The sequence below is a fragment of the Scylla paramamosain genome, chromosome 14 (genome assembly GCF_035594125.1).
Source record: "Scylla paramamosain isolate STU-SP2022 chromosome 14, ASM3559412v1, whole genome shotgun sequence".
NCBI classification, from domain to species: domain Eukaryota; kingdom Metazoa; phylum Arthropoda; class Malacostraca; order Decapoda; family Portunidae; genus Scylla; species Scylla paramamosain.
Window position 1 is genome coordinate 6,689,923 of NC_087164.1, and position 20,000 is coordinate 6,709,922.

The 20,000-nt window shown below is 39.1% G+C and overlaps 1 protein-coding gene across 1 annotated transcript in view; it reads left to right on the forward strand.

The window, feature by feature from the left end:
- LOC135106803 (nephrin-like) overlaps window positions 1-20,000 on the forward strand; it is a 75,148-nt gene that overhangs the window by 6,366 nt on the left and 48,782 nt on the right. The window contains exons 2-3 of the mRNA XM_064016123.1: window positions 17,491-17,696; window positions 18,518-18,628. Of these exons, the coding sequence (XP_063872193.1) occupies window positions 17,491-17,696; window positions 18,518-18,628 (317 nt within the window). The remainder of the gene's footprint in view (window positions 1-17,490; window positions 17,697-18,517; window positions 18,629-20,000) is intronic.

Sequence of the window (20,000 nt, forward strand, 5' to 3'; positions counted from 1 at the left end):
CGTTTCAACTGTACCTTTTCATTATTATTTTTCGTCCTTATATAAGTCTCAACAGCCTGCGTAATGAAAGCTGGACTGGTGATGTCAGTCATTATAGCGGGGTTATATACTGATGATGATGGAAGTACTGAAGGAAAGGGTTCTTTAAATGACGAGTTGAAGTAACAACAACAATAACAACAACAACAACAAAAACAACAACAACAACAACAGCAACAACAAAAACAACAACAACAACAACAACAACAACAACAACAACAACAACAACAACAACAACAACAACAACAACAACAACAACAACAACAACAACAACAACAACAACAATAATAATAATAATAATAATAATAATAATAATAATAATGATAATAATAATAATAATGATAAAAGTCAGTAGTAATAAAAGTCATTGACTACCTAACCTGCCATCAGATACAAAAAATACTGAATGTAAGACAAGCAGTTTCGTAATTTCATCTTTAAATTAATTTTACAGTTAGGTATTTTTCATACAGTGACTGCCACGTGTAGGCATTATGACTTCTTGGGCTTCCCTTATTTCCTCATGTTCTTGTAGTCCTTTACATGCCAGCTGAAAGTCTGGCAGAAGTCACTGGAAAAAGAACGTTTCGTAATTAAACCAAACTGATGACTTTTTTGTTGGCTGGTTATAAGGAAAACCCTTCACCAGAGTCCAGGTGACTGTTGAAGATATTTTCTTTTTTTCTTAATTGCGCGTCCATTTTCTTAACTTCTTTCCCAATAAGCAGCTCACTAATGTTATTTTGTTTCACGAGTTGAAACCAAGTATTAGCAGTTTCACAAAAGCTCAGTATGATATTGGAAACATTTATTTTAAAATGAGATGTTTTGTTTTGAAGAGTTCCTATACCCAGGGAGCAAATTTCCTCAATTGCATTTTCTTTTGAGCTCCTGTTCGCCAGTAAACTCTGGAATGGTGCTGAGGTGCTCCATGTGGCATGTATTTATCATGCATACTTGACCATAGTGCGAAAGAATTTCAGCTGACAAACCAGTACTTCCGAATATACATATAACACAATTGATTCGAGACACTCTTGCAAAATAAGGATTAAGTCTTTGCCTGGCTGTGTAAAAGAAGACGTTTGCTCCTTGCGAGGCGGTGAGGCTACGAGTACTTCATCCGGGAATCAAAATACAGACACCAAACCGGACACTTGTGTAGTTGTTCGCATGAAGGAAATTTCTTGCAGTTGGTAGCGGTGCTCTAGACGTTCTTGCAAAATTTCACTGATTAATATTTAAGGCAAGATTTCTTCGACATGATGTGACAACAATGTTTTTTTTTTTTTTTTTACCGTATATATTTCCAACAGGAAAAAAAATTGGGATATACGACTGATTTATAAATAAATAAATAAATAAATAAATAAATAAATAAATAAATATATAAATATATATATATATATATATATATATATATATATATATATATATATATATATATATATATATATATATATATATATATATATATATATATATATATATATATATATATACTCGTATATATATATATATATATATATATAATTTTTCGATCCAGTAAAGAACTTCACATACAGCGGATAACAACACCCTAAGAAAAAAAGGTGATTAGATTAAGCTTGTAAATATCAAGTACTAGTAAGCTCTCAAACCGACCTCTTTGTTATGATTGATTTTATCCTTGTTTTATGACTTCAATACATTTGTCGATATAAAAAATAAAAAAAATAGAGTATTATGACTTCAGTACCTTTGTCGCGGAAACAGTGTATACTAGTTCGAGTGTGGTTTGAGTGGCTTGTACAGTTCGATTTCACAGTAATCTTCACCGAGTCATTTTTTTTTTTTTTATTTCATATTTCACAGTATTATATTATCAAAGACATGCATATACAACGCATTTTCAGATTCTCTGAAATTTGGCCTCTCCGTTCAAGATGGGTGAAAAATCACATGCAGAATTTTAATGTCTATTAAAAACTATTAAAATAATTCAGTAAAGATTCATGCTTTGGCTTCCATCTCATTGCTTTAATCATTCTGTAATTGTATTGAGTGCTGGTGATGTGAGCGTGACAAGGCAACTAACGCCAACACCCATCATCGGTAGAGGAGCGATAATCCTAATGGAATGTTCATGTTTCCGCTGTTAGCCCATGATTATACACAAACACACACACACACACACACACACACACACACACACACACACACACACACACACACACACACACTTGGTCTCCCTGCCTCTCTCAGAATACAGAAGAGGGCCGTCAAGATCATTCTTGGAGCTATGCCACCTACCACACCGACCTCACCACCCTAGTTTTGCCTCAGACTACTGAACAACCTCCGTCATCGCGAGCTGTTGATTCACCTCCCCGACACCCCATTCTCTCGTGGAACCTAGGCACACAATTAATTCAGTACTACGTTAGCACACTTTAATGAAAGGTTGTGTGTGTGTGTGTGTGTGTGTGTGTGTGTGTGTGTGTGTGTGTGTGTAATAATAATAATAATAATAATAATAATAATAATAATAATAATAATAATAAACGGTTTATTCTTTAGGCAGTCAACAAACTGAAAATGTACATTGGGGGTGGGGAAATACTTAACATTAATCCTAAAGGTAAGTCAAATCTAGAAGTCAACTCTAGAAGGGACTATTGATTGATGGCTCGCACCATGGTGGGAATCGCACTGAGTCTGTACCGGTCCGTACGCGGCGCCTTTAGGGGCGTTATCTTGTTGTGGTGTCTGGTGGCACGGGTGGGGCGAGGCGCGTCAGGCGGCAGCATGTTTCTGAGACGTGGATGATTCAGAAGTCCCCTACCAAACTTCTCCAGAGCCTCACGGAACCTGGTGGATAGTCTGGACAGCCTCAGGGTGTTCAGGGCTTCTTCATAGGTGGTGTATGCAGGGCCAAGGATGACCCTGCACGCCCTTTTCTGCACACTCTCCAACTGTAGCTGTTGAGTTTGTGTGAGGGAGGAGGACCACGCTGGGGAGGCGTACATGAGTTTGGGGAGGATGAAAGTAAGATACACCCCCCTTAACTCAACTGTCGGCGTCCCCAGCGACCTGAGTCTGCGCAGCATGTACAGCATGTAGGTAGCTGATCTTATGGTGCTGGCGACATGCTGCTTCCAGGTCAGCTGGTCGTCCACCGTGACTCCGAGGAGCTTGGCACATCGGACCACCTGGAGGGGGTGAGGGCCCACTGAGAGCTGGGGAGGGGGCACTGGTACAGAGGAGGTACAGAAATGTATCACCACAGTTTTGTTGTGGTTGATGGTCATCCTGCTCTCCTCCGTCCACGTCTGCAGCCGCTCCAGAATCGCTTGCAGTGGCGAGTAGTCCGGGTTCTTGGTGGAAACTGGGACGCCCACGGTGCAGTCGTCCACATACTTCCAGCGCTGGGGGGTGTCAGTGAGGGCGTCGTTAATGAGGAGGAGGAAGCATAGAGGACCCATCTTGGTCCCCTGGGGGACCCCACAAGTCAGCTGTTGGAAAGTAGAGACAGAGCCCTGATAGCGAACGGCCTGACGCCTCCCTGTGAGGAAGTCGGCTAGCCACGCTATCAGGTTAGGAGGGAGACCCAGACTCACTGCCTTGCTGATGACAACAGTGTGATCAACAAGATCAAAAGCCTTTTTGAAGTCCACAAAAGCAACAGCTAGAGAGGTGTTTCGCTTGTCCAGGTGGCTATGGATGAATTCAAGGAAGCTGGTCAGGTAATGGGAGGTGGAGGTGGCTTTAATATTTCCAAACTGTCTGATATCCACGGTATTACAGATTTTGGTGTAGGCCCAGTCATATACAAAATCTTCACAAATAAGGCTAGGGATGGGGGTGATAGAGACTGGCCTGAGGTCATTGAGTGACTGTGGACTGGAGGTTTTGGGGATGGGGGTGACGTAAGATGTCTTCCAGTCTGCGGGGCAAGAGTGTTGGGAGAGTGAAGCGTTTATTATGGAGCATAGCGGTGTTGCTAGCTCTACCGCAAATTCCTTGTAAATTTTTATAGGAAGGTCAGTGGGTGTGGTGGATCTTGGTTTGAATTTGAGTATTCTCTTAAAAACATCCACCGCCTGGAGACTGGGGGGATGAGATGGGGCCGGAAGATAGGCAGGAAGCAGAGTGGTGTGGAGGGGAGGAAAGGTTTGACAGATAGCAGCAAAGTGATCGTTCATCTCCTGAGCCGCGAGAGTAGCAGGAAGGTGTGAGGTGCAAGGAAGAGGTGTGTGTGTGTGTGTGTGTGTGTGTGTGTGTGTGTGTGTGTGTGTGCGTCGTAAAAACCATAATCATCGATAACTAAAAATCTAGCAGCATATTTTCAATGGCATTTTGTAAAGTTGTCTCTTTTTTTTTTTATGTAGGAGTGACACCGGCCAAGGGCAGCAAAAATCCAATAAAAAAATAAATAAATAAAAAAAAGACACCAAGGTGCCGGTCCCCGAATAGGGTCAGAAGCGGTAGTCAAAAATTGAAGGATGAGTGTCTTGAAACTTCCCTCGAGGAGTTTAAGTCATAGGAAGGTGAAAATACAGAAGCAGGCAAGGAGTTTCAGAGCTTACCAGAGAAAGGGATGAATGATTGAGAGTACTGGTTAACTCATGCATTTGAGAGGTGGACGAATAAGGGTGAGGGAAAGAAGAAAAACTTGTGCAGCGTGGCCGCGGGAGAAGGGGAGGCATGCAGTTAGCAAGATCAAAAGAGCAGTTAGCATAAAAATAGTAGTAGAAGATACCAAGAAATGCAACAGTGCGGCGATGAGAAAGAGACTGAAGACAGTCATTTAGAAGAAAGGAGTTAATGAGACAAAAAGCTTTTGATCCCACCCTGTCCATGTGGAACACCACCTCCAGACATGTGAAGCATACTCCATACATGGACCGATAAGTCCCTTGTATAGAGTTAACAGCTGGGAAAGGGATGAGAAAAAACTGGAGGAGACGTCTCAGAACTCCAAAGTTCATAGAAGCTGTTTTAGTTAGAGATGAGATGTGAAGTTTCCACTTTAGATTATAAGAAAAGGATAGACGAGGATGTTCAGTGTAGAAGAGGGGAAACTTGAGCGTCATTGAAGAGGAGGCGACAGTTGTCTTGAAGGTTGTGTCGATTTGATAGATGGAGGAATTTAATTTTTGAGGCATTGAACAATACCAAGTTTGCTCTGCCCAATCAGAAATTTTAGAGAGATCAGAAGTCAGGCGTTCTGTGGCTTCCCTGCGTGAATTGTTTACTTCCAGAAAGGTTCGACGTCTATGAAAAGACATGGAAAAGTGCAGGGTGGTATCATCAGCGTAGGAGTGGATAGGACAAGAAGTTTGATTTTGATGAATAATAGGAAGAGAGTGGATGACAGGACAGAACAATGAGGAACACAAATGTTAATAGATTTAGGAGAAGAATTGTGACCGTCTAACACAGCAACAATAGAACTGTCAGAAAAGAAACTTGAGATGAAATTACAGAGAGAAGGACAGAAACCGTAGGAGGGAAGTTTGGAAATCAAAGCCTTGTGCTAGACTCTATCAAAAGCTTTTGATATGTTTAAGGCAACAGCAAAACTTTCACCAAAATCTCTAATAGAGGATGACCAAGACTCAGTAATTACCAGTAGAGCGGCCTTGACGGAACCCATACTTGAGACCAGATAGAAGGTTGTGAAGTGATAGAAGTTCAAGAATCTTACAGTTGAGGATATATTGAAAAAAAAACAACAACATTAGATAGCCAGAAGATTAAAGCAATAGGACGGGGAGTTTGAGGTATTAGAACGGTCAACCTTTTATAGGAACGGCAAACTTCCAGCAAGAAGGAAAGGTAGATGTTGACAGAGTTGAAAGAGTTTGACTAAATAAGGTGCAAACACGGAAGCGCAGTTTCTGAGAACAGTATGAGGGACCCCATCATGTCCATAAGCCTTCAGAGGGTTAAAGCCAGCCAGGACATGGAAAACATCATTGCAAAGAATTTTAATAGGTAGCATGAAGTAGTCAGAGGGTGGAGGAGAGGGAGAAACAAGACCTGAATCGTCCAAGGTAGAGTTTTTAGCAAATGTTTGAGCGAGTTCAGCTTTTGATTGCAGTGGTGTCATCTGGTTAAAATAAAGGAGGGAAAGAAGAAGAGGCAAAGTTATTGGAGATGTTTTTGGCTAGATGCCAGAAGTCTCGAGAGGAGTTAGATCTTGAAATATTTTGACACTTTCTATTAATGTAGGAGTTATTGGCAAGTTGAAGAACAGTCTTGGCATAGTTCCGGGCAGAAATATATAGTCCATAAGATACTGGTGATGGAAGGCTCAAGTACCTTTTGTGGGCCACCTCTCTGTCATGTATAGCACGAGAACAACCTGTGTTAAACCAATCTTTGGAAGGTTTAGGTCGAGAAAAAGAGTGAGGAATGTACGCCTCCATGCCAAACACTATCACCTCCGTTATATGCTCGGTGCACAGAGACGGGTCTCTGACACAGTAGTCATTCCAAGGAAAATCAGCAAAATACCTCCTCGGGTCCCCCCAACTAGCAGAGGCAAAACGCCAGAGGCAACTCTGCTTAGGAGGATCCTGAGGAGGGATTGGAACGATAGGACAAGATACAGATATGAGATTGTGATCGGAGGAGTCCAACAGAGAATAGAGGGTAACAGTGTCAGGAGGATTACAAGTTAGGAAAAGGTCAAGAATGTTAGGAGTATCTCCAAGACGGTCAGGTCTTATTTGCTTTTCTTCGTAAAGTTTCCTGGAATCTGTTTAAGATAATCATTCTTTGCTCTTTTCTTGAGCTTACGTACAGTCTTGCATGCTGCGCATCTCAATCCGTGCTGTTTTGTACTCAATGTGTGTGGAAGTGCCATAATAAAACTGGTAGAAAGAAATCGCAGACCAAAAATATGTTGTTCAATATTTTTTTTTTATTAGTAGTAGCCTGTATTATTATTTATCATTATTATTATTATTATTATTATTATTATTATTATTATTATTGTTATTATTATTATTATTATTATTATTATTATTATTATTATTATTGTTGTTGTTGTTGTTGTTGTTGTTGTTGTTATTATTATTTTATTTATTTACTTATTTATTTATTTATTTTTTTTTTTTACCGAAAGCTTTTGGGAATAGGTGTGAGCAACCCCTGATTCAAATCAATTGAAAGATCCGGTGCATTTAATCAACAGTTTACCATGTGCATGCCACTAATTAAATAGTGAAAATATATGCAGAATACACAACACCACTAAACAAGGCTTTCAGTGATTACTATAATGAAAAAGAAAAATCCTTTGCCTTGGTATTAACCGTATTGGTTATAAAAGAATTCATGAAACAAGGAACAGATGCAAATTATGTGAAGGATTTTCTCAAGTATGTACATAATCATGGATATAGGGCAGATGATGAAGTAAATGTGTGTGTGTCTCTGTGAGAGTGTGTGTGTGTATGTGTGTGTGTGTGTGTGTGTGTGTGTGTGTGTGTGTGTGTGTGTGTGTGTGTGTGTGTGTGTGTGTGTGTGTGTGTGAGACAAAACTACAGTAATGCAAGCCCAGAGCCGTTTCTTCTGTCACTGTATGCAGATGTTAGCTTAGGGTAAGTTCTGATATACAATTTACGTCTTCCAACAATCTTACCTATATGCATATCGTCACTGTACAAGTGCTATTTGTTCAAAGTTCTTTTCTAAGGAGTCTGGTACCCTTACTCTTCGTGTGCTGCTTTCAGTTGTTGATTTGAATAACTCGAGTGAGGAAGCCTGGAACGTTAATTTATTTGAGAATGTTTGTATGCATACATAACAGTAACACGCAACGTCCCTGCTCTTCACTGTCACATTCCAGGAACACATCCCGCAGGCATTGTGTGTTATAACGTGCCTTTGAGGATGGCGCACGCATCCCACTCGCTTTTATATTAGGCATATGTATGTGGTTATATATATATATATATATATATATATATATATATATATATATATATATATATATATATATATATATATATATATATATATATATATATATATATATTGAGAGAGAGAGAGAGAGAGAGAGAGAGAGAGAGAGAGAGAGAGAGCCTGAGAGCCTTAGATAGGAGCTCCGGCCTTTAGGGAGGGAAGAGGTATGGTCATTATGTGCTGGTGAGCTACACTTCACAGGATAAGGCTTGGTACTTGACACATGTGTGAGGAAATTGACCTGTTATAAATCAAACTGGTTTTGAAAATTTCTGGTGTCCTCATTACTGGAGTTCTTACACATCACTTGTTAGCATATCTGGTACTGAAGTCTGAAAGCACCCGAGGTTTATATTTGAGTAGTTCAGTGTGGCGTTCATGGAAGCAACGATAAATTATGGAAGCTATTATAAATTATTAGATTATCTAAATCAAACTTCTTGTCCTATCCACTCCTACACTGATGATACCATCCTGTACTTTTCCACGTCTTTCCATAGACTTCCAACCTTTCAGGAAGTAAACAGTTCACGCAGGGAAGCTACAGAACGCCTGACTTCTGAGCTCTCTAAAAATTCTAATTGGGGTAGAGCAAACTTAGCATTGTCCAATGCCTCAAAACTCATCCCCCCATCTATCAACTCGACACAACTTTCCAGACAACTATCCCCTCTTCTTCACTGACACTCAACTGTCCCCCTCTTCTACAATGAACATCCTCGGTCTGTCCTTTGCTTATAATCTAAACTGGAAACTTCACATCTCATCTCTAGCTAAAACATCTTCTATGAAGTTAGGTGTGCTAAGTCGTCTACGCTAATTTTTCTCATCCCCCCCAGCTGTCCATGTATGGAGCATGCTTTACATGTATGGGGGGTTCCATTCATACCATTATTTTAGACGGGGTGGAATCAATAGCTTTTCGTCTCTCTCTAACTGACTGTCTTCAGCCTCTTTCTCATCACCGCAATGTTGCAGCATCTCTTGCTATATTCTACCGCTATTTTCATTCCAACTACTATTCTGATTTTGCTAACTGCATGCATTCCCTCCTCCCGCGGCCTCGCTCTTCTTTCTCTCTCTCCTATTCTGTCCACCTCTCTAATGCAAGTGTTACCCAGTGTTCTCAGTCATTCATCCCTTTCTCTGGTAAACTCTGGAACTGCCTGCCTGCTTCTGTATTTCCACCTTCCTATGACTCGAAGTTTTTCAAGAGAGAGGTTTCAAGACACTTATCCTGTATTTTTGACTAACGCTTTCGACTATTCGGGAGCAGCACCACAGTGAGCCCTTTTTTTTTTTTTTTTTGCAATTTTTGTTGCTCTTAGCCGGTGCCTCTCCTACATAGACAAAAAAAAAAAAGTGATTGATGAGGCGTGACTATGTGCCATTGTATCTCTTTTCCTTCAGAGACGTGCTCCTGAAGTTGGATAGGACACAGAGTTCCTTGAATATACCCAGTCCTTTGGTGAATTGACTTTTCGAATGATAAAAGATTCAGACATGATGGTGTCGACATCTGACGTTATTTGCTAATCCTTGGAATCTGCCACAATGTCAGCGTCTAGTGATCGTCTTTTAATACCCAGCTTCGCTGTCTTCTTCGATTGAGAACGTTTTATCATAGAATAATCGGGAGGTCAAACAATAGGTAAAAAAAAGACTTGCTTATGGTTCAGTACAGCAGCGTTTTATATATATATATATATATATATATATATATATATATATATATATATATATATATATATATATATATATATATATATATATATATATATATATATATTTTTTTTTTTTTTTTTTTTTTTTTTTTCACGAGAAACTAGTGGTTCTTAGTAGCTGCTGTTGCTGCCTGTACTACTACTATTGCTGCTGCTGCTGGTGTTGCTGCTGTTACTGCCGCTGTAACAGTGGTAGTGCTGGCAATAGTAGTAGTAGTAGTAGTAGTAGTAGTAGTAGTAGTAGCCGCAGTAGTAGCAGTATTAGCAGCGGCAGCAATAGTAGTAGCAAGAGCTACTTTCCCTTGGAATGACTACTGCTACCGTGTCAGAGACCCGTCTTTGTGTGCTGAGCGCATAACAGAGGTGATAGTGTATGGCATGGAGGCGTACATTCCTCACTCTTTTTCTCGTCCTAAACCTTCTAAACATTGGTTTGACACAGCTTGTTCTCGTGCTATACATGAAAGAGAGGTGGCCCACAAAAGGTACTTAAGCCTTCCATCACCAGAATCTCATGCACTTTATATTTCTGCCCGGAACCATGCCAAGTCTGTTCTCCAACTAGCCAAAAGTCCTTCATTAACAGAAAATGTCAAAACCTTTCAAGATCTAACTCCCCTCGTGACTTCTGGCATCTAGCCAAAAATATCTCCAATAACTTTGCTTCTTCTTCTTTCCCTCCTCTGTTTCAACCAGATGGCACCACTGCTATCACATCTATTTCTAAAGCTGAACTCTTCGCTCAAACCTTTGCTAAAAACTCTACCTTGGACGATTCTGGGCTTGTTCCTCCCTCTCCTCCACCCTCTCACTACTTCATGCCACCTATTAAAATTCTTCGCAATGATGTTTTCCATGCCCTCTCTGGCCTAAACCCTCGGAAGGCTTATGGACCTGATGGAGTCCCTCCCATTGTTCTCCGAAACTTTGCCTCCGTGCTTGCACCTTGCCTAGTCAAACTCTTTCAGCTCTGTCTGTCAACATCTACCTTTCCTTCTTGCTGGAGGTTTGCCTACATTTAGTCTGTTCCTAAAAAGGGTGACGGTTCTAATCTCCCAAACTACCGTCCTATTGCTTTAATTTCCTGCCTATCTAAACTTTTTGAATTTATCCTCAACAGGAATATTCTTAACCTTACGCAAAGACGGAAGATTATCAACCTACTACTACTACTACTACTACTACTACTACTACTACTACTACTATTGCTACTATTACTATTACTACTATTACTACTACTACTTTTACTACTACTACTACTACTACTACTACTACTACTACTGTTGCTTCTGCTGCTGCTGCTGCTACTGATGCTGTTTTTTTTTTTGCTCTTGCTACTGCTATTGCTGCTGCTGCAGCTGTTGCTGCTGTTGTTGCTACTGCTGCTGCTACTGGTGCTGTTTTTATTGCTCTTGGTACTGCTATTGCTGCTGCTGCTACTGTTTTTTTTTTTCTATTTTTTTTTTCTTTTTATGTAGGAAGGACACTGCCCAAGGGCAACAAAAACCCAATAAAAAGATATGCCCACTGAAATGCCAATCCCATAAAAGGGTCAAAGCAGTGATCAAAAATTGATGAATAAGCGTCTTGAAACCTCCCTCTTGAAGGAATTCAAGTCATAAGAAGGTGGAAATTCAGAAGCAGGCAGGGACTTCCAGAGTTTACCAGAGAAAGGGATCAATGATTGAGAATACTGGTTAACTCTTGCGTTAGAGAGGTGGACAGAATAGGGGTGAGAGAAAGAAGAGTCTTGCGCAGCGAGGCCGCGGGAGGAGGGGAGGCATGCAGTTAGTAAGATCAGGAGAGCAGTTAGCATGAAAATAGCGGTAGAAGACAGCTAGATATGCAACATTGTGGTGGTGAGAGAGAGGCTGAAGACAGTCAGTTGGAGGAGAGGAGTTGATGAGACGAAAAGGTTTTGATTTCACTTTGTCTAGAAGAGCAGTATGAGTGGAAACCCCCAAGACATGTAAAGCATACTCCATACATGGACGGATAAGTTCCTTGTACAGAGTTTGCAGCTGGGGGGGGGGTGAGAAAAACTGGCGGAGACGTCTCAGAACACCTAACTTCATAGAAGCTGCTTTAGCTAGAGATGAGATGTGAAGTTTCCAGTTCAGATTATAAGTAAAGGACAGACCGAGGATGTTCAGTGTAGAAGAGGGGGACAGTTGAGTGTCATTGAAGAAGAGGGGATAGTTGTCTGGAAGGTTGTGTCGAGTTGATAGATGGAGGAATTGAGTTTTTGAAGCATTAAACAATACCAAGTTTGCTCTACCCCAATCAGAAATTTTAGAAAGATCAGAAGTCAAGCGTTCTGTAGATTCTCTGCGTGAAATGTTTACTTCCTGAAGGGTTGGACGTCTATGAAAAGACGTGGAAAAGTGCAGGGTGGTATCATCAGCGTAGGAGTGGATAGGACAAGAAGTTTGGTTTACAAGATCATTAATGAATAATAAGAAGAGAGTGGGTGATAGGACATAACCCTGAGGAACACCACTGTTAATAGATTTAGGAGAAGAACAGTGACTGTCTACTACAGCAGCAATAGAACGGTCAGAAAGGAAACTTGAAATGAAGTTACAAAGAGAAGGATAGAAACCGTAGGAGGGTAGTTTGGAAATCAAAGCTTTGTGCCAGACTCTATCAAAAGCTTTTGATGTGTCCAAGGCAACAGCAAATGTTTCACCAAAATCTCTAAAATAGGATGACCAAGACTCAGTAAGGAAAGCCAGAAGATCACCAGTAGAGCGGTCTTGACGGAACCCATACTGGCGATCAGACAGAAGATTGTGAAGTGATAGATGTTTAAACTAATTGTCCTAATACAAATACAATGCTATTCATTTACAGTAAAATCAAATGGACATATACCTCTATCTACTGAAAATGAAATTTTGTACAAGATTCATAAATAAAGAAACAGAACCATACCTATGACACATGTGGTTTCCCTAGAAAAGTTTGACGACCTGCTCAATCAAAGAGAATGGTTTGCACTATCAAAGGAAATACTGTCATCATGATAACAGTTAACTGATGGTAATAATGTTACTGTCAGTTTCATACAAGTGTGTGTATTCCTAGCTGTTCATTTGCTTATGCATATAATGTATGTACACTCGTTCAGAAATCTATCTTTATTCAGATGACCGATGGATACGAAAAGTAACGATTCAGGAAGTCTTGGTAATCATGGGTGGAGATGTGTCTGTTAATAAAGAAGGCAGCTTTCTTGTAGTTTTCCTTTAATGGTTGCCCATAGCTATGAATTAGATGCTATACCTGTATGAAAAAATGCGATATCATTATTACGTAGATTGTTTGACACGACATATGGAACTGAATTAGCAGGCCTGCCAACATTTCCGAAGGCCCCCCACTAGATTTCGAATATCATCGTCGGTTCTGTCAAACTGGCTGAGTGAAAATCCTAAAGATAGTTTTCTAGATAGTTTTCTGTACGAGTGTACGAGTACATGTGCTTATATGCGCGCGTCCGGGCGCTTGTGTAAATAGATAGACAAATAAATAAACAGATAGAGATACATACTCTCGTATTTTCAACAAGGTTCACCAGAATTATATCAATAGGAGTGTCCATGATACACATGCAACTTGTGTTACTTTGTGTTGTTGTGTACAAGTGAAAGTGAATTTATTCAATAGAACATAGTGTGTGTGTGTGTGTGTGTGTGTGTGTGTGTGTGTGTGTGTGTGTGTATGTGTGTGTGTGTGTGTGTGTGTGTGTGTGTGTGTGTGTGTGTGTGTGTGTGTATGTGTGCGTGCGTGTCTGTCTGTCTGTATGTCTGTCTGTCTGTCTGTCTGTCTTTCTGTGTGTCTGTGTCGCACATATGTTTTTTTACGTTTTTGGCTCCATGTATGTTCGGATTGGCTTGTATAAATAATCCATTTATTATTTTATTACAATCAATTTTATATTACTTTTTTTTTTAAATTGCAAAACATAAATTAACTCAATTTGGTTTATTGTGTGTATGTGTACCCTCATATGTGTGTGTGTGTGTGTGTGTGTGTGTGTGTGTGTGTGTGTGAAAGATTCCGAAGTGTGGTATAGTTTGAATATCACTGTAGATAGTACAATTCCTTTATGTTGCCTGCAACTTCTAAAATTTTTGTATAGCGTATTAGATAATATGAATACAAAATTCTCTCTCTCTCTCTCTCTCTCTCTCTCTCTCTCTCTCTCTCTCTCTCTCTCTCTCTCTCTCTCTCTCTCTCTCTCTCTCTCTCTCTCTCTCTCTCTCTCTGATTTTTATTCTGGACATGTATGGTGAAAGTACTTTACATTAGTTAATACTCAGTGATGATATCCATTTAATATTAGTAGCAGTGGGATAGCGAAATGTGAAAAGTGTGAACATCCATGTAAAGTTACTAACGTGACCAGTCATTAGATTTCCCTGCTAGAAAATGGTATTAGTCTTAGCCTTATGCCAAATTGCCTGAGGCGTAAAAATATGCTGTCTACACTTTCAACCAATTCTTAGAAGATACTTAGAATACTCTACTTGTTTTTTTTTTCTATTTACCTTTTTACTTGCATAAGCGAATGAAAATTATGTGTTATTGAGTTTGCTTACTAAGAGACAAAAAAAAAAAAAAACATTACGTTGCCATGACTTGCATGGTGGCACCTTTCTGTGAACTGTTTTCAGGGACTTGAATTGTGTCAACCGTGTAAGTGTTCTGGGACGTCGGTGAAGAATTTTCGTTCCTGGAGATGGAAGCTCTTCATGAATGTCGATTATTTTGACTCGCGTAGGAGTGCAGTCTTTTGTCTGCCGTAGCTCTTTCAAAATGGTAGTGATGAGTGGCATGTGGTAGGTCCAAAAAACCGGTATACCAATTTTCGTGTTTCTAAATTTCATTTGTACGAAAAGTAGTGGGATGTGATGATAAGGACGTAAGTGGATTAGTATACCACTGCTTGTAACATAAGACCACAGTGGTAGATGAGGCTAGGGAAAAGATCAACATCGTAGTTTTCATCTCTGAGCCGTATTTCTGTGGGTCAGACAGGAAAAAGGTGGGTCTCCTAGAAAACTCTGCATAAATGTATTTCTGGTAACATGCAGACAATAAAGAGAATTGTTCAAGCTTAAAGCATGATGTGTTGTAGTACTACGGATAGTAAAAGTAGAAATAATAGTAGTAGCAACGTCAGTGGCAGCATAGAAGTAGCATTAACTACAACAGCAGTATTAATGTTATTATTAGTAGTAGTGGTAGGAACCCACTGGATACTCCGTGGAAAATACCTTGTGTCTGCTGTGGTCTCAGGATTGCAGTAGGTGCTGTGTAGGGAACAGTCTCATTATGAATGGGCAGGGGTAAGCCAGTGTATATTATAGGACTTTGCTATGGATATGTGTGTCCAGCTGTGCTGCGCCTGGGCTCCTGAAGTGTAGTACGATGGGCCATGAGATTGTCCCTTTCCACCAGTAGCCGAAGGGGCTAAGAAAATTAATGATGTGTGTGTATGTGGTACTTTGCCTGGGCTATCCGCGTGTGATTGCCGGCCTGGTTTATGGGTAGATAGATTATTATTATTATTATTATTATTATTATTATTAGTAGTAGTAGTAGTAGTAGTAGTAGTAGTAGTTAGTAGTAGTAGTAGTAGTAGTTAGTAGTAGAAGTAGTAATAGTAGTAGTAGTTAGTAGTGGTAGTAGTAGTAGTAGTTAGTAGTAGTAGTAGTAGTTAGTAGTAGTAGTAGTAGTAGTAGTAGTTACTAGTAGTTAGTAGTAGTAGTAGTAGTAGTAGTAGTAGTAGTAGTAATAGTAGTAGTAGTAGTAGTAGTAGTAGTAATAATAGTAGTAGTTGTTGTTGTAGTTGTTGTTGTTCTTGTTCTTATTGTTGTTGATGTTGTTGTTGTTGTTGTTGTTGTTGTTGTTGTTGTTGTTGTAATAGTAGTGGTAGTAGTAGTTGTTGTTGTAAGACTAGTATTAGTTCTTTTTGTATAAGTAGTAGTAGTAGTAGTAGTAGTAGTAGTAAAAGTAGTAGTAGTAGTAGTAGTAGTAGTAGTAGCAGCAGCAGTAGTAGTAGTAGTAGTAGAAGTAGTAGTAATTATCAATATTGTCTCAATAATTCAATAATCCCCTCTCATTTTATGGAAGGAGAGCTTTGGACAAGGCAAAAATAACTAAAAGTGCCAAACCCCAGAGGAGACGGTGAAGGCAAGTCCAAAATTACCTGACACGAATACATGCTGAGGCGGCCAAAATTGATAGTAATAGTAATAAACAAATAAATAGAGGAAAATAAGTCTTTTTCCCAGTAACTGAATACATCAGCAATCAGAGAGCTTATTTTTGTTTCATGTGGGACTCTTTCTGTTTAATATCTTCGTACGTCTTATTCAACTTACATTTCTAGCGGTATTTATATCCTGTCTTAATTTCTGTTAGATTTGATACCTGGCGTTTTCATTCTCTTAAATGAAGAGGTCATCACTATTTGGCTGGTTTTGCTAAGTGAGCTGAACATTAAAATATTCTGCTTACCACTTACTTCTTTCTAGAGGAATTCTTGTGTCGCTCCCTTTGATGAATCAGTGGCCTTGACTCTCCCTTCACTTCCTTCATCACGGAGAAATTTAAGTTCATTCCAGTGCAAACCCACTAAAGTTAGAAGAGGCATTATGACTAAAAGTGTGACAAGCTTGCTAGCCGTGACTTGTTAATTAAGAATGTGTGTGTGTGTGTGTGTGTGTGTGTGTGTGTGTGTGTGTGTGTGTGTGTGTGTGTGTGTGTGTGTTTGTATAATATATTATTTGTATAATATATTATTTTTCTCACGGAACACTATATATATATATATATATATATATATATATATATATATATATATATATATATATATATATATATATATATATATATATATATATATATATATATATATATATTGTTCCGTAAGGAAAATATACTCACAAAAATGAAAGATTAAGTTAGTACAAATCGGAAATATTCTATGTTCAAATCCACGTGCATATAGACATATCTATCAGAAGAACTGTATGGTCCACACTTTGTTAGAGCATGAATATGGTTGTCAACTGGTCACTTATGATGAAACCACTCTGAATTGGGCTAGACGGTTAGGCAGCGTCCTGCTAGGCTAAGGAGTGATTGCGACGTAATGGGGGTGATGTAAGCTCTGGGATGGGGGAGAGGACGTCTTGCAGTGTCAAAAAATTGTCTGTCGTGATTGAAATGCCTTGGATATTGAGCACCAGCCACTGGGGAGTTAGGCTAAGGTCAATGGTCAGTTCAGGCGATGGCTTTCAAGCAGTGAGTGTAAAAAGAAGAAAAGGTTGTTTGATGTCATCACGACACCTTAAGAGGCGATGTAACGGAAACCCTCGGAACTCGATGTTTTAATGGATTTGTTCCAAGAGATGATTAATATTTTTTAATACATTTAGTGTAACTGTGGCTCGGTCATAAGTTGTTTGTGAACAAAAAATAGAATTGCGCACTCTTGGTGTTAGGCACTTTTTTTTTTTCTAAATATTTAAACAGTCAGAACGGCAAGTTATCATATATTTTCTCTTGTGAATATAGAATTATTTCTTGCCTATGTAGCAGACCTTTGATTGCCTTTACTTTAACCTGTGTTATTAGGTGTTCATATATTTTTCTGTGTTATCAGTACTTACCATTTTTATTAGTCGTCCGTACAGCAGCAGCAGTAAGAGATGCTGCAAAACACTTCAGTGAGGTATTCAATGTTTGGTGTCTTCAGTTACGATGTGCGGGAACTTTTAAGAGGACAGCCGAAGCACTGGTGGGACGCCGATCTTCTCGGGTCCAGAGCCTTCTTCAACGCAGGCTCCTCTCCTCATCTCCTGCTGCAAGGGCTGACGGAAGCGGACGCGGGCCTCTATAAATGTCGAGTGGACTTCCAGAGGGAGCCCACGAGAAACACCCGCATTAATCTCACTGTGGTTGGTGAGTCACAATTAAACAAATTATTTATCTAAGGCATGATACAGTTGTGCACCTATGAAACTGAAGTCATTTATGCTACTCGCTACGTAGTTATTTTTAAATTACCATGGAGAGAGTTGCTATCTCGAGTATTGACTGATGACGAAGTTCACTCATCTCTTTCTTGATTTATATAATTTTCTAGATTTATCCAACCATTTAACTATTATGTGTATGTGTGTGTTTATGTATCTCATAATTTATCTGTTTATCTGTCAATTTAGTCATATACTGTTTAGGTTTGCCCATGAAATATCTTTGTGATGATGGTTTTCTTCACAATTATTTTCCCGGCGTCAATTTTTTTAGCTTTTTTTTTTTTTTTATTTCCTGAGTGACTTTCTCTCAGGGGTCCTCATTTCAGCCGATCACGTGTAATTATGGCTTGTAATGTTTATAATAAATATTTTTAATAATGCAGGTCATTAGCCAGTAGTTATTCTCACTAAAGTTTTGATTCCTATTGTAATTTACATTCATGAAGGAACTATTCACACTAAAACCTACATAGTTTTATCGTTAAGAAAAATGCAGTAGAAACAGAAAAGTGTATGGACGTATGTAATATCTCAGTGTTTATATCAGACTAGTATAGCATTTTATCCTAATTATATATCCAGATGTTTTATGAGGGTGTACAGTACTTCATATATCGTGCAATAGTGCACTACACCACACGATATCTCGATAATTTACCATGGTGATCATTTTTCCAGTTTGATGTTTCTTAGTGTGAAAGAATAGCCCATTAATAATGCTCTCTATCCTCTCCCTTTTCTCAGTGCCTCCGCGTAGGTTGGTGCTGATCGAGGAGAGTGGCGCAGAGGTCCGCACCTACGTGGGACCTATCAATGAGGCAGACGACCTCCACCTGTCCTGTGTTGCTCATGGGGGTGAGTGTTGTGTGTGTGTGTGTGGGTGTGTGTGTGTGTGTGTGTTTGCCAGTATGTAGAGTGTACTGTTTGCACAGATAAGGAAATAGGAACCTCGTAAAAGCTTTTCCCTTTGGTTTCTTATATGATTTTATGCTAGACTGCCGTCAAGAACTTCTTAATTCCAATACTGCTGACACGTTACAGCTTACTGATTTCAATACTTATGTCAAACAAATATTACAGCTTACAATTCACTCATTAATGCAGCGAATGACATTTTGTAGACAGAGTGTACGAGTGTGGCTGAGTCAGTTTTGCTTGCTGTTTTCTGAAGAGCTGCTGACAACAAGGCTTCAGATAGAATATGGTCTGGTGGGAGTGCCGACATTTTCCTATGAGTTTTTTTAATTTTTTTATGTATCGTTGTCTCCATATAACTTTTTCATTTATGTGTCGTTGTTTCCATATAACTATGTTATTGCCTTCGTAAATGATAGGGAATATCTGAAAACTAAAGTCCACATTCATCTCAGATTCCCCCATAAATTAATGTAGTGTAGAGTTTTTATGGAATAATGAAGAATAATAACAGTTTAGTTATTTATATTTTATGTATTTGAGGTATGTAGAAAATCATTGACCATTGACAGTTGTGGTTAAAAATGCAAGCATTTGGCTCTATGCCAAACGTTAACACTGCTTCAACACGTTAAGGTTAAAAAAATAAAAATCAATAAATAAATAAATTATAATTATAATAATAATAATAATAATGATAATAATAATAATAATAATAATAATAATAATAATAATAATAATAATAATAATAGTAGTAGTAATTGATAAAAAAATGGAGGGCGTTGCTATGTTACATATAATAGTATATTCCTTGTACAAAAATAGAAAATAAATAAGACCATAAGATAGAGAGGAACACCGGGGCCCTGTTTCATTATATGCCGCACTCACCCCTCCTCACTTCTGACACCAGTCTGGAAGAGTAGGTGCCAATCACTCTTGAACACGTTAGACTGGTCAAGGATAGGTTAGGTCAATGTTTGGTTTTGTACAGTATTACAACAATGGGTAACGTTGTGTGGTAATCACAGTAAGAGCATTTCCGAGAATATTCTGTAATTTAGTTTAGCAGCTACAGCCGGCCGTCATCACAGGCAAGCGCATGTGTTGGCATAGACTTTCGGAAAAATGCGGCCTTGTCCACATTAATCCGTTTTTATGGATTCTGTCATCGTTCACCATCCAACAATGACGTCACGAAAACGGAGCCCGTACTGAACGGATGGGGTTCACAGTCGTGTCTGTATCCATGGTTTGTCAGCATGTCCGCGAGGAGGAGACCTCCTTGACAAGAAATTTCCATACTTCTTGT